Genomic DNA, 14,354 nt, shown 5'->3' on the forward strand with positions numbered 1-14,354 from the left:
CAGCTTTGAAATGATGTGTAGTATTTATTACATAGTTGGTTTTTTCAAGTAAACAGTGTGAAATGGAAATTCATGGTTTTATATTGAATCCTCTTCTTGTGCTATGTACATGGAAATGTTCTTTTTTTGTTTGTTTTTCTGTATTTAAGTTCAAAATGAATAAAAAAAGAGAACTCTTGTATTCTGATACATACTTTAAACAGTCCTTTAAAATTGTTCAGCTTTGGTAATGCATCATATTCTCAACCTCTCCCCTTCCTAGCAAAATCAAACAACTCAACAAAATTGCTATGGATAAGCTTTTATTCTGCAGGAAGGTAGTGTGATTTTTTCAGACATATCGCAGGGACAACGACTCTGCTCCTTTAAATCCATTTTTAGAAATGAATTTTTGTGGATACTGGACAATGCAGTAGGAGGGATCATTTGTTGATCAGTATTTACTGAGTAGCTGCTAATGCTATATGACAGATACAAAGGAGAATTAAGACACAATTCCTGTCATCATATTCTAGAAGGGAAGGCAACATGAGTACAGATTTTATAATACAAGTTATAATATGAAAGGAAAAAATTATATTACAATTTTACATGTGTACATTAAAAAAAAGATGTAGATAAAATGTTAACCATATAAATTGAGTCATCTTTCCTCACCTTCAATTGCTCAGCCTGAGGAATTCCTTCCATAATTTGTATTCCACAGAAGCTCCTTTTAAATAAAATCTATTTTAAAAGTATTCCAACATTTAAAAATGAAGTAAGCATTTTGATACCATTCTGATCTAGCGCCTTGTTCCTATTCATTTATCCGGTAATAGCGGTGGCATAGTGAGAGAAATAATAATAAAGTCTAACCAAACTACGATTGCAGTGGTCGGGATGACGATGCAAAACTACATCTAAGTGTTGGAAGAAACCGGAATGTGCATGACGCATAAAAGTGAGATTACTGGGTTCTGCATTCCGGTGCGTCTTTTCCTGAAGAGGTCTGCCATTGATCCAATAAAGAGCCTGTATTCTCCTCTCTTGGAGTCTCTGTGAAAGAAAAAAACAAAACAAAACAACTAAGCTTAATTATATTCAGAACACTATGTTATAAATGTATGTACCTACAATCAAATTACCGTTGTAAGGGACTTAGGTAAAGTGAAATTGCAAAGTTCAGATAACATATTGACCCACAGAGTTTCTAGTCTAATTCACAATTGTGCATGGTCAGTTCTTTAAAATAAATTCTGTTTGTGGGCAAAGGTTGTTACCAGGGGGCAGATCAAGGAAAGTTTTTGAGAGGTGATACTGAGGAGGAGACTTAAAGGAGATGAGAATGGGCATTGAGCAAAACTTGAGCAAAGACACTAAATAAGGAGTGAGAACAGGGCGTGTGTTGAGCAGACAGGGAACTGTCCAGGAGAGAAGTAACAGAATACTATATGTAAGGTGAAATGATGTCAATTTGTGGAGTGCCTCAAACAGCAGGTCAAAGAATTTGAGTTTCATAGAGGAAGTGAATTAACAGTCTTTCAAGCACAGAAGTGACGGCAGCAGATTTCCAGGTAAGATTAGTCTAAATGCAGTATGAAAAGCAGAGTATAAGGGGGAGAGAAAAGGTGGGAAAATCTATACAGAGAGCACTATAATAACCCAGGCAGATCATCATGAAGGTTGAAATGAGGATGGTGGCTGCGCTCATTAAGTGAAGAGGAAGGATGGGAGAAGTTTGGTGCTTCTGCCTTATGTGACTTTGGGCAAGCCTCAACCTCTCTGGGCCTCATTTTCCTCACTTGTAAAATGGTGTTGGGGCTTGATGGAATATCCGTTCTCTACCAAGCTATCATCTGAAGTGATTATCCTGTGATGTAGGATCCTAAGACAATGCATGAATGTGATGCAAGGGAAAAGGAAATATCTAATACTACCTCAAGGTTATGAAAATGGAAATCAGGGAAATAAATGATGGTATTGCAGATAGCTTTAGAGAAGGGGAAGAAAAGCCAGTTTAGGGACTCAGTTTCAAACACATTAAGTTTGAAAATGTTCATGGATATGTCTTAGAAGCAGTAGAGATGTAGGCCTGATGTTTCAAAGAGATATCAGGCTATAGATGTTGACCTGGGTGTCATGTGCAGGGAGGAGGTGGTAATAACAATAACTATCATTTTAATGATGTTTTATACTTTACAAAGTGCTTTAGACACATTAGCCTTTTTGAACCCTACAGTCCTATGAAGTAAGTAGTACAATCATCCTCATTTTACAAATGAAGAACTGAGGCTCAGAAAGGTGACATGCCCATGTCTGTTTGGGATTTAAATCCAGGCATTCCTGACTCCAAGTCCAGTACTCTAACCATTATATTCTATTGCTCAAAGCCACTGGAGTAAATGAAATGGCCAAGGGAGACGTGGCCTAAGGCTGGTTCATTGGGGAACACCTACATGAAAGCTGAGGGAAGAGGAACAATCAGTAAAAATGTCAAAAGCTGCTGATGTCAAGGAGGCTGGGAAAAAAACCCAAACTACTGGATTTGACAATCAGGTGCTCACTGAACTATAAGGGGTTGAGAAGAATAAAATTGCCATGAGAAGAAAGGAAGGGAACAGGTCAGGTGACTATTCAATTGAAATTTTAGAGATTCATGAACTTTTCTTCCCCCATTCACCTACACCATGATAAACTGAAATTCACCTTTTGTAGAATCATTTGTAGAACTGAAAGCTATTTCTGTAAGAAAAAAAAAATAACATGAATTAATAATTGTCAGAAGCCTATTGAAATACCCCCTTAGTCTGAACCCCACTAATTTGTTCCATGGTAATTCAAAATAGGATTACCTTTATATTATCTTTGCAAAAATAAATAGCTCGCTAAATAAATTATTTAATATAATGAATCAATTGAGAAGAGATTACAGGGGGTGTTTGAACTTGTCATGACACTTCTTTCCCAAGCCTAAAAAACCCAATGCTTTAACAGAATCTATTTGTACCTTTAAAAAAGTGCTAATTACAAATACTTCTCACCTATCTATGAAAGTAGGTCCAACAGAAGCTTTACCTAGCACCTTGCTTAATTTGTTAAGGTAGTTCAATTAACTGTACTACTTGAAAGTAATAAAATCACACTTAAGTCATGTTATTAGTTTTTATTCTCATCAGTTTATATGAATCTCCCTACTGTTTATTCTTAGAGTTTGAAAAAAAATTCCCCAAAGTATAGCTATTGTAGGAGATCGTCTATTTCTTTATTTTAATAATATTTTGTCAGGGGCAGCTAGGTGGCACAGTGGATAGAGCACAGGGCCTGGAGTCAAGAGGACCTGAGTCCAAATCCTAAGTTCAAATGTCTGGGTGACACTAGATGTGCGACCCTGGACAAGTCATCTAACCCCAATTGCCAAAAAACAAAACAAAACAAAACACAAAAAGAATACTTTTCATCTCTTCAAAAAGATAACTCAGTTCTTTTTAGTTATTTTACTTAAATTAGCACAATTATCAAAATACAAGTTTTAAGGAGAAAATAGTATCTATAGCTTTCATGTGATCATGCTACCCTTTTTATACAAATAATGAAAAGTTAGTGCTTTGCATTATATGAATCTGCATCTGTTGACTATCACTAATAATATCTTCAAAGGTCTTAAAGAAAAGCTGCTTCTCTATCAGGATTACGAAAGCATTCAAAGTTGAGAAATGTCTATGGAGTTGAGCAGATAAGTGATACAAATGAATCCCCACGGAGTTGACCATCTTTTGTGTGATCTATTCTTAGAGGGTCAAAAAAATGAAGTTTCTTGCATGGTGTCGTGAACTTGCATGTTCCGACTTCTTGTCTAAACTTGCCATCTAAGACTGAATAGTTAAGAAAAACAAAAGGACCAGGTCTTAACCAATGTTTCTCCTTCTCCCTCCACTGTATTACATACCTGGGAGTAGACCTAGGCCAGAGTTGTCAAAATAGTTATTATGACAAACGACTGGCAGAGACTTTGACCGTCCATCATACGCCCAAGATTTTGGTGAATCCTTTGGTAAAGTTTCCTGTGAAGTCTGCTCTGTATACAGAGGTGACATACATTGCCTCTTTAGGGATGTAATTTCTGTCAGTTTAGGAGATTTTGGAGAATGGACACGAGTAAGCTCTTGGGCTTCCTTTTTAAGGGCTCTCTCTTTCCATTTTTTGACTTCTCTGGCAAGATGGAAATTGTTGCTTAGAAAGAAAACAAAATGGGTAAGAACATAAAATAAATACTGAAATGAAATGTACCTACATTTACATATTAACCTCAATTGTATTAATGCTTGTTATTTAGAAATCTTTTCTAGTCCAGAAAGTGAAAATAATTCTCTACTGCGTAAACAGGCATAGGTTTCTCCCCAGCCCCTTTGGAGACTTCTAATGTGACACGTTAGTCACAGTCAGTTCAAATGACCAGCTCTTTTAGGTTGCACATCTCTGCGGGCCAGGTGTACATGGCACTTGAGTTTACCCTCTTTAATTGCCATCCAATATCTTTTCTTTCCTAAGAGATGTGAACCAAAAAGGTGGTGACCTAGAAGAAGAAGAAGAATGTTATGTTATTGTGAGAGATGATATATATCTCTATAATATAGATTAGGGAATGGCGAGAAATTATATGGAACATGAGCCAGGGAGGCTGGCATTTTTCTAGCTTGCCTGGAGTAGAATCTTAATTTTGTCGTAAGTGTAATGTGGTGAATTCCTAGCAGTATCTGGAAATTATGTACTGTTAAAAGATAAAAGCTCACCACATAATGGTAGCTAAGTCAAACTGCCAATATTTCTAGAGTTCAAGGACAGGCATGGTATGTTCTGCCAATGAGATCCATGATCCACATACAGTGATAATATAGAAAGAGAATTAAAGCCTGTATTAAATAATTTAATTACTCTTTTTGCACACCTAATTAAGACCAGGAAAAAGCATATACTTAATCATGACCTTTTAACATCCATTTCAAAAAGAAAAAAAATTGTAGAATTAAAATTTAAATCATAAAGAAGAATGAACTATGCAGAGAAATATAATTTCCTCCAAGGTTTAGCATATTGCATGACATTTTCTGAACCCTTGGAATCCTTGCTTGTTGCATCAAAGACTAGAAAGGAAGAAAATATCTCTGAATCTTAGTAGTACCAACATTAAAGAAAGTCTAATTTATGATTGACGCAGGAAAAAAAATCAGCATCAGATCAACCACAAGCACTATTTTGTCCTTTTTTTAAAACAGGATCTTAGTTTAACCAAGTATTCCACGTCTAAACATTCAGATATGATTACAAGGCTATATACAGTGATGTTTAAAAAAAATCACATCATCGAAATAACTAGAGCTTAAATATCTAGCCTATGTTTCTAGTCTGTTGCTATTAACGGACCATCCTTAGGCTAAATTAAGGTGCAAGCCCTATTCTCTTATAAATATCCACCTTCTCTCCCCCAGGGTAATTCAATTTTCGTTTATTATATAAATTTCAAGAAGATTAAAATATATTTAAAATTTTTTTTTGCTAGGCAATGAGGTTAAGTGACTTGCCCAGGGTTCACACACCTAGCTGCTCCTAAAATATACTTCATAAAAGAGCTATGTTGAAAAGATGATAAAGGACAATTATAGAAAAAAGATACGGTTTTAATATGGTCACTTGGATAACTAAGAGGATATGAGTCATAAACAGTTGTGGGAAAAATAAATGTACTCCTGGTCCAGTAGAATGCTGTACTTGGGAGTGTGGGGAAACCCGGGGTGGGTCTCCCAAACTTTCTAGATATGTGTCCACAGCTATACCTCTTAACCTCTCTAAGCCTCAGTTTCCTCAACTAATAGCATTTACCTCACAAGGTTCTTTTGAAGATTAAACAAGATACTTTATACCAAGTGCTACATGAAATATGAAACATCTATAATTAGTTATTTACTGAAGAGCAGGGGAAATACAGCTTTCCGTCCTAATCCAGTTGATTCAAGTGTCCTGGAATAAGTGTGTTGGGCAGGGAAATTATGGAGGTTGTCATCCTTTAATATGTCCCTTCTTCCTATTCCCAGTAGCTTTGCCTATAACAGCTTCTGTGCCCTCTTTATTTTGTTGATAAATAAGTAGCTTAACAGAGACTGCACTCTGAGGAATGCTGGCCACACGGTGTCTGGAGATCCATCACAGTTTTAATACTGGGTGGCTCTCTTACAAATAAAGTGTGTGAACTTTGGGGTACTGAGGTTGGCTGCGAAATGGTTGAATTTAAAACAGGTGTTTCTATCCTCATCCCTAAAGCAACAGCATTTGTAATATAAGGCTAGATTTTAGCTGTCATTTGCAGAGAAATGATTGAACTGGACCCAAACTGGATAAATATAATGCAGTAAACATACTCTGCTTGAGCAGCTCTTACCTTGATAGCTGACTCTGATGATTTGTCAGATACTCATTCTGTTGCTTTAACTTGCTAATCTCTCTCTCCAGCCTCACACGATCCGCTTTTAGAATCAGTGCTTTTGTGCTCTGTACTATACCACTGCCACCCCCACAGGTCAATGGTGTGTGGGACGCTTGGGCATGACCAGGTGGCTCTAACACTGATGGAGGGAAACAAACACATTTAAACTAGAAATCAGAAATGCTTTGAGTTGTACAAAGGTACCACATAAAAAAAAGAGGGTTTGGTAGTCTACTGAGGAAGCATCAGAGACTTCATAAAGTACCATATCAAACTATGTCTGGACAGAAAAGCAAAGACCAGTTTCTGCTCTCAAGGACCTCACAGTCTAGGAAATATTACGTGCACACAAGCCTATATCAGATTCTTCAGGAGTGATCTCAGAGGGAAGGCACTAGCATTGAATACAACTAGGTAAAGGTTTTTTTGCAGAAGGTGAGATTTTAGCTGGGATCTGAAGGAAGCCAGGAAGCAAAGATGAGGGGAGAAGAGAGTTCCTGGCAATGGGAGACAGAGAGAGAAAATGCCCAGAGTTGGAAGATGGAGGGTGAGGTCAGTGTCAGCGTATCACAGAGTACATGGAGGAGTAAGGAGACTGGAAAGGAAGGAAAGGGGCAGGTTATATAAGACTTCGAAAGCCAAAAAGAGGAATTTATACTGATCCTGGAGACAACAAGAAGCCACTGGGGGTGACATAGTCAGACCTGCATTTTAGGAAGAACAAATTTTCAGCTGAGTGGAGGATGGATTGCAGTGGAGACACTTGAAGCAGGGAAATCAACCAGCAAGCTATTGCTGTGGGTTAGAGATGAAGTGATGAGGGCCTGAGGGTAGCTGTAGTTGGTAGAGGAGAGTGTACAGTATACAAGAGATCTTACTAACAAGGGCCGCGATTAGCGGGATGGGAGTACCTCCTACCTGTCTGACTACTCCTTCCCTGCCTCTTTGGCTGGCTCACCATCCATATCACGCCCTGAACTGTGAGCCAAAGTTCTGTCCTGGGGCCTTTTCTCTTCTCCTTCAGTATTCTCACTCATGATAACATCACGAGTTTCCATGAGTTCAACTATCATCTCTAAGCAGATGACTTTCAGAACCAATCCCAGACCTTCCCCTGAACTATAGTCCTGCGTCACCATCTGTCTTTTGGACATTTCAAACTAGATATACCAGAGACCTTAAAATCAACATGTCTAAAATGGAACTGATCATCTCACCTCCTAAGCCTGCCTCTCTGCAGAACTTCCCTATTTCTGTGACCAGAAGGCACCCCCGTGCTTCTAGTCTCCCAGGTTCATTCCCTGGGCATTAAACTGGATACCTCACAGATCCAATCAGTTCCTAAATCCACCTTTCTGACCTCTTTTGCCTCTGAGCCATTGTCTGCACACATTTTAGCTTAAGCCCTCCTCACTTCTTGCCTCAAGTCCCTCCCTATTCTAGATTCTAGTCCATGTCATGCACTGCTGCTGAAGTCATTTTTTCTTAATCACAGATCTGACCATGTGACTACTCTATTCAACCAACTCTAGTGGCTTCCTAGTTAACACCTTTAGGACAGAATGTAGACTTCTCTATTCAGGTTTAAACCTTTCGGCCTCACTTGACATGACTCCTCCGCTCCTGCGTGATGAGATACAGCTGAACTGGCTTGGCTTTCTCTGTTCCTCACATGGGAGGCTCACCCCCTCTTTCGTGTCTATGCTTTCTGCTTTCACACTGGCCAGCCTACGAGGCTGGAAGGAACTCCCTCCTTAGCTCCCCTTTACAAAGTCCCTTCTCCTTCTTCAAGATGCAGCTGAGGCATTATATTCTGCTTTTTCTGACCTCTCCAACTGCAAGTGCCCTCTCTCCCAAAGCACCACGGACTGAACTGCTCTGCACATGTGCATGTTAACTTTATTGTTTTGTTTTTTGTTTTTACTTTTGAGGCATTTGGGGTTAAGTTACTTGCCCAGGGTCATACAGCTAGTACGTGTCAAGTGTTTGGTCTGAGGCTGGATTTGAACTCAGGTCCTCCTGACTTCAGGGCCGGTGCTCTATCCACTGCACCATCTAGCTGCCCCGCATGTTAACTTTAGATTTACGCTTTATGTTTTGATACGTACCTATCTCCCTCAGTAGGTGTGTGCTCAAAACAAGTAGGGATTGTTTTCATTCTCTGTACTTTCTAAACCCCCAGTGCCAGCACACAACAGGAGCTATTATTAAATAGGCAGTAAAGCTATGATACACTAAGGAACACCACATCGGTTCAAATAAAGACGACAACAGAACAGTATAGATTACCTTATTAATAGCTGTTGACCAGTAAGGGAAATGAACCCAGTGTGTTTCTAAACTCTAGTACTTTTCAATCTCACAGCAGCCTCCCGAAGCAGATATAAAAATGTAACCGCATGGAGGATATACGCACAAAAGACAAGGGCTCAAAACATTTCTATCTCTACTTACTTGAGACATCATTGCTCTGTTGGGCTCTTCTAAGATGTTCCTTCAGCTGACTTATCATTTCTTCCTGATGCTCTATTACGGCAGCTTTAGAAGCAATTCTAATAAAAGATCATAAAGGAACACAAACAATAAGTGATAACACCAGGCCAACAAATTGGCAGTAAGTAGCAGCAGTGAAGGAGTAAGCACAATGGTAGTAACCCTGTGCTGATGACATGATATCTCTTAAAAACAAACCACAACACCCAATCATGTTTTTATCTTTTTAATATCATGGGACAAATTCTTTTGCTATGCTTCCTGCTATGGCCCTCTTTGTTTTTGTTTTTTCCCCAGCCAAAAGGGGTACTGTGGTTTAGTGGAGGGAGAGCTGGCCTTGGAGCCAGGAGCAGCACTGCCTGTGGTGACACTTACTGGCTGTGTGACCTTAGCCAAGGCATCTGTGTTCTAGGCAACTCACTGAGACTATTGGTTGCAGGAGGGTGTTGCACTGGTAGAGAAAGTTCCTCACAGGCAAGTTAGTCACAAGTACGTGACCTTTTCAGCCCAAATTCTAGAAAGTACTGTCTGCACTTGCATGCTCTACTTTTCTCCTCTCGCTTAAAAAAAAATTCAAAATGCCTTCATTTTTAATGACTAGTACCAGAATTTACAGAACAATATGCTTAATAAAAAGAAAAGAAAAAAGACAGAAGGAATGACATCTAATTTTGTCAGGATAATCCTGACAAAACAGGTCTTCCTGTGGGAACTCTTCTGACTGGGGAATAGCATATTTTTATACTTCTTCCACATCACATTACCTAAATGCTATACCCGCAAGGCATTTTCCTGGGCTCTTTTCTCTTCTCTTTAGACTCTCCCCAGATGACCGATTCGATTATCATCTCTGTGAAGATGACTCCCCTATCTATATGCCCAGCCCCACTTTATATCCTGAGATCCAATCCCCCCTCATCATCAACTGCCTCCTGGGCATTTTGGACTGGATGTCCCCCTCAGACAGGTCCAAAATAAAATTCATTCTCTTCCTCAAAATCCAACCATCTTCCAAATGTCCTTTTCACTTTTCAGGGCACAACTGTCACTGAGGCTCACCACCTCCATATCATTTTCAACCTCACCTTACATATCTAATCAGTCGCCATATCTGGCCATTTCTACTTTCCACTTCTTGTAATTGTTGAGTTGTTTCAGTCATGTCCAACTCTTTGGGACACCATTTTTCTTAATAAAGATACTGGAGAGGTTGGCCATTTCCTTCTCTAGTTCATCTGACAGATGAGGAACTGAGCCAAACAGAGTTAAGTGTGACCAGGCTCACACAGCTAGTAAGTGTCTGAACCCAGATTGGAACTCAGGAGATGAGTCTTCCCGACTCCAGGCCCAGCACTCTATCCGCTGGGCCACCTAGTGGCCCCACAGAGTACTGCAATAGTCTCCTAGTTGATCTCTCTGACTGAAGTCCCTTTTCACACAGATTGATCCTTCCCACAGCTGACTGACTTTTCTAATGTGTGGTCTGACTGTTACTCAATAAATGCCAGTGGTTCCTTAGCACATCTGAGATCAAATGGCAAAGTTCTTCACACCCTGGCTCTGACTTACCTTTCCAGTTTTATTCCATATCATTCCCATTCAGGTACTCTATAGTCCAGATGGGCTAACATTCTTGCTATTTTTCACACATGGCACTCCATCTCCACTCTATGTGTTTCTGCAATGGCTATCCCTACACCTGAAATACATTTCCTCCTCATCTCTGCCTGTTAGAATCCCTAGTTTTCTACAAGGCTCAGCCACAGCACTACATGCTACATGAAACCTTTCCTGATCCTCTTAGCTGCGAGTTCTCCCCTGACCACCACCATTACCTTGTATCTATTTTGTGTATAGCCAAATAAATACAGGTTTGTTTTCTCTGATAGCATGTAAGCTTCTTGAGTGCTGGGATTATTTCACTTTTTTTTTTTTTGACTAGGCAATGGGGTTAAGTGACTTGCCCAGGGTCACACAGCTAGTGTCAATTGTGAGGTCACATTTGAAATCAGGTCCTCCTGACTCCAGGGCCAGAGCTCTATCCACTGCGCCACCTAGCTGCCCCTCACTTTTGTTTTTTTTTATCAATCACCTAATACAGTATCAGAATATAGCAAGTACTTAATAAACACTTTGCTGATTGATCTTTTTGGAAAATCAACTAGTTTTAACTTGGATGATTGGGCTAAAATAAATATCCTTTGACAGACAGAGTTGATCTTTAAAAATAAAGGAACACACAATAATCAAGAAAATCTTCTATCGAAAGGGAAGAACCTAAGGCAGCAGCACAAATATCTAAGCACCAGCACCTTCTAAAGAATATAAAAAATACCGGGAGTGACATGAAGAACATGAGACTATCTCCACAAATAAGAAGGTAAATTTCAACTACGCCTCGGTCTACGGTAAATATGTATTATAGCTAAAACCAGAATTTGTCATTGGTCACAGAAGTAGCAATTCATAAATTGCTATCTACCATCTATTGGCAAAGCAAACACAATTATCAGGACATGAAAATATATGTGTGATTCCTGAGTGACTTGCAAAACATGTGAAAGTCATCAGTAAAGTTTTCTAGATATTATTAAGACAGAAGTAAAGCTTTTAACTTAAATGAACTAGATTTTATTAATAGAAAATAAAAAGAAACAGTTTTATGAAATTGTTATCTGTTCTTTCTGGCTATGAGCATTAACTGTTTTTTTTTTTAATAGCTGGGATAAATAGTCGAGGATTTAAAGAGTAGCTATACAGGTACCCTCAACTAGTCTCCAAAACTGGCAGAATGTCATCATCAAATAATATTTGTTAAGTAGCCATTTGTAAAATCATAGAATTTTATAGGGGCAAGGGACATAGTCCAATGCCCTCATTTTTACATGTGAAGAAAGTGAGGCCAGAGAAGACAAGTGATTTGTTTAAGGTCATACAGTGGTAGAGTTGAATTGAAGTCAATTAACTATAATGCTCTTTCCATTAGACTACAATGTATGACAAACAAAAAAAGATTATATATACTCCATGAAAAGTAGGCACAAATCAGTCTTAAAAGACAACATGATTATTGTGCCTCTGGGGCTTATGCTATTCTACAAAAGACAATCATGATACAAGCAAATATGGTAGGAAGAGAAAAGTATGAAGGTTTAAAAAAGCTCTACAACCTAAATATTAAAGATTAATGTGGACTTGCGTGTAATTAATGATACATAAATGGGCAGCTAGGTGGCATAGTTGGTAGAGGGCTGGGCCTGGATTCTGAAAGACTCATCTTCCTGAATACCAATCTAGCTTCAGACACTTACTAGCTGTGTGATTGTGGGCAAGTCACTTAACGCTCTTTGCTTCAGTTTGTTATATATAAAATGAGCTAGAGAAGGAAACTACTCTTTGCCAAGAAAACCCCAAATGACAACTGAAAAATACAAAACAGCAACAACGATATATAATGTAAAAATGAGAACCATCTCTAGCTTTTTTATGTAACATAAAGTAAGTCATAACCAACGTTACTTATAATGGCTTGCAGATCTGATTAGGATTCCAATTTGTCTTTAAATAATTAAGGCATAAAGCAATATTTATAAGCCACAGATAAAAAGAGGTGTGATCTTTGCTGTGAATTTTCTTACACAAGCAATAAAAAGTATATAATGGGCTACCTTTTCTTTCACCAGTTATACCAGGCAAATCCCTGTGTCTAAAATTTAAAGAGTTAGATCTTTAAAACAATTATAGGCTATGAGGAAAAAAACCAAAAACATACTCTTTTTCGAACTTCTTGGACTCATTCATTTTTTCCATGTTCAATTTCACCAATTTCATCTTGAGATCATCAATTTCTTTGCTGGACACAGCTTTGACATCCTTTTAGGAAATTTAAGGAGGAATAAAAATCAAGAATCAAATTTGATGAGTAGCTAAGATTTCAACACTGCTGAATAATCTTTAAAATTTTTTTAACATAATTTATTTTGTTATGACTTAAGAAATAAAACAAGCATTTGCATAACAAAATAGGATAGGAAAACAGAGGTTTGTACCAGAAATTGCAATCCATCATGTACAACTTGCTATTCTTTTCAAATATGCAACAAATCATGTGACTTTTTCCCCTCTCCCCCAACCCAACTCCAAACTGAGATGGTTACCATTAGACACAAATCTGTTATGTGTGTGTATATACATATACACGGTGATACATATACATATATATGCATAGACATGGTACATATACATGTACACATATATACACACATGTCAGTTCTTTTTCTGGATTCAGCAGCATCTTCCTGCATAGGATCTTTGCGGTTAATTTGTGTATTATGATAGAATGACTTGGTTGCTCAAAGTTGTTCTTAAAACAACACTGTTGTTGCAGTGTTCTCCCGGCTCTACTCGTTTTGCTCTTCATTATTTCGTGGAGGTCTCTCCATGCTTTCCTAAAGTCATTGAGCTCATTGTTTCTTATAGCAGAGGAACATTCCATCATGAACATATACCACAATTTCAGAGGTGGGGAACCTGCAGCCTTGAGGTCACCTGTGGTCTTCTAGGTCCTTGGGTGCGGCCTTTTGATTGAGTCCAAGTTACACAGAACAAATCCTTTTATTAAGGAGATTTATTCTGTGAAGTTTGGATTCAGTCAAAGGGCTGCACTTGAGGCTGTAAAAGGCCCTACAGTGGCCTTGAGGTCACAGGTTCTCCACCCCCTGGACTTCAGCCATTCCCCAACTGATGGGAGTCACCGCAATTTCCAGTTCTTTGCCACTACAAAGAGAGCTGATGTCACTATTTTGGAACGTGTAGGTTCTTTTCCATCTTTCCTAATCTTCTTGGGAAAGGGTATAGGCCAGGGGTGGGGAACTTGCAGCCTCAAGGGCACATGTGGCCCTCTAGGTCCTCAAGGCAGTCCTTTGACTTAATCCAAACTTCACAGAACAAATGCTCTCAATAGAAAGATTTGTTCTGTAAAACTTGGACTCAGTCAAAAGGCCATACCCAAGGACCCAGAAGGCCAGCCACATGTGACCTCAAGGCTGCAGGTACCCCACCTCTAGTGTAGGGGTGTGATAGCTCTTTGGGTATAATTCCAAATCTCTCTCCAAAATGGTTGGATCACCTCACAGATCCACTAACAATGAATTCATGTCCCAATTTTTCCATATCCCCTCTAACATTTGTCACTTTCCCCTTCTATCATTTTCGCCAATTTGAGAGATGTAAAATGATATCTCAAGGTTGTTTTAATTTGCATTTCTCTAACCAGTGATTGAGAGCATTTTTTCATTTGACTATAAATTGTTTTGATTTCTTCATTAGAAAACTGCCTATTCATATCCTCTGACTATTTATCAGTTGGGGAATGACTCACATTCTTATAGATTTGACAAAG

The 14,354-nt window shown here is 38.7% G+C and overlaps 1 protein-coding gene across 1 annotated transcript in view; it reads right to left on the minus strand.

Annotated features, from left to right (window-relative positions):
* CENPE (centromere protein E) overlaps positions 1–14,354 on the minus strand; it is an 89,459-nt gene continuing 75,105 nt past the window's right edge. The window contains 6 exon segments of the mRNA XM_078148996.1: positions 1–1,038; positions 2,689–2,724; positions 3,929–4,212; positions 6,416–6,599; positions 8,915–9,012; positions 12,726–12,826. Coding sequence (XP_078005122.1) covers positions 950–1,038; positions 2,689–2,724; positions 3,929–4,212; positions 6,416–6,599; positions 8,915–9,012; positions 12,726–12,826 — 792 coding nt within the window. The 3' untranslated portion in view covers positions 1–949.

This window comes from Phascolarctos cinereus, unplaced genomic scaffold, assembly GCF_003287225.1.
Source record: "Phascolarctos cinereus isolate Bilbo 61053 unplaced genomic scaffold, phaCin_HiC Scaffold_9;HRSCAF=440, whole genome shotgun sequence".
NCBI lineage: Eukaryota > Metazoa > Chordata > Mammalia > Diprotodontia > Phascolarctidae > Phascolarctos > Phascolarctos cinereus.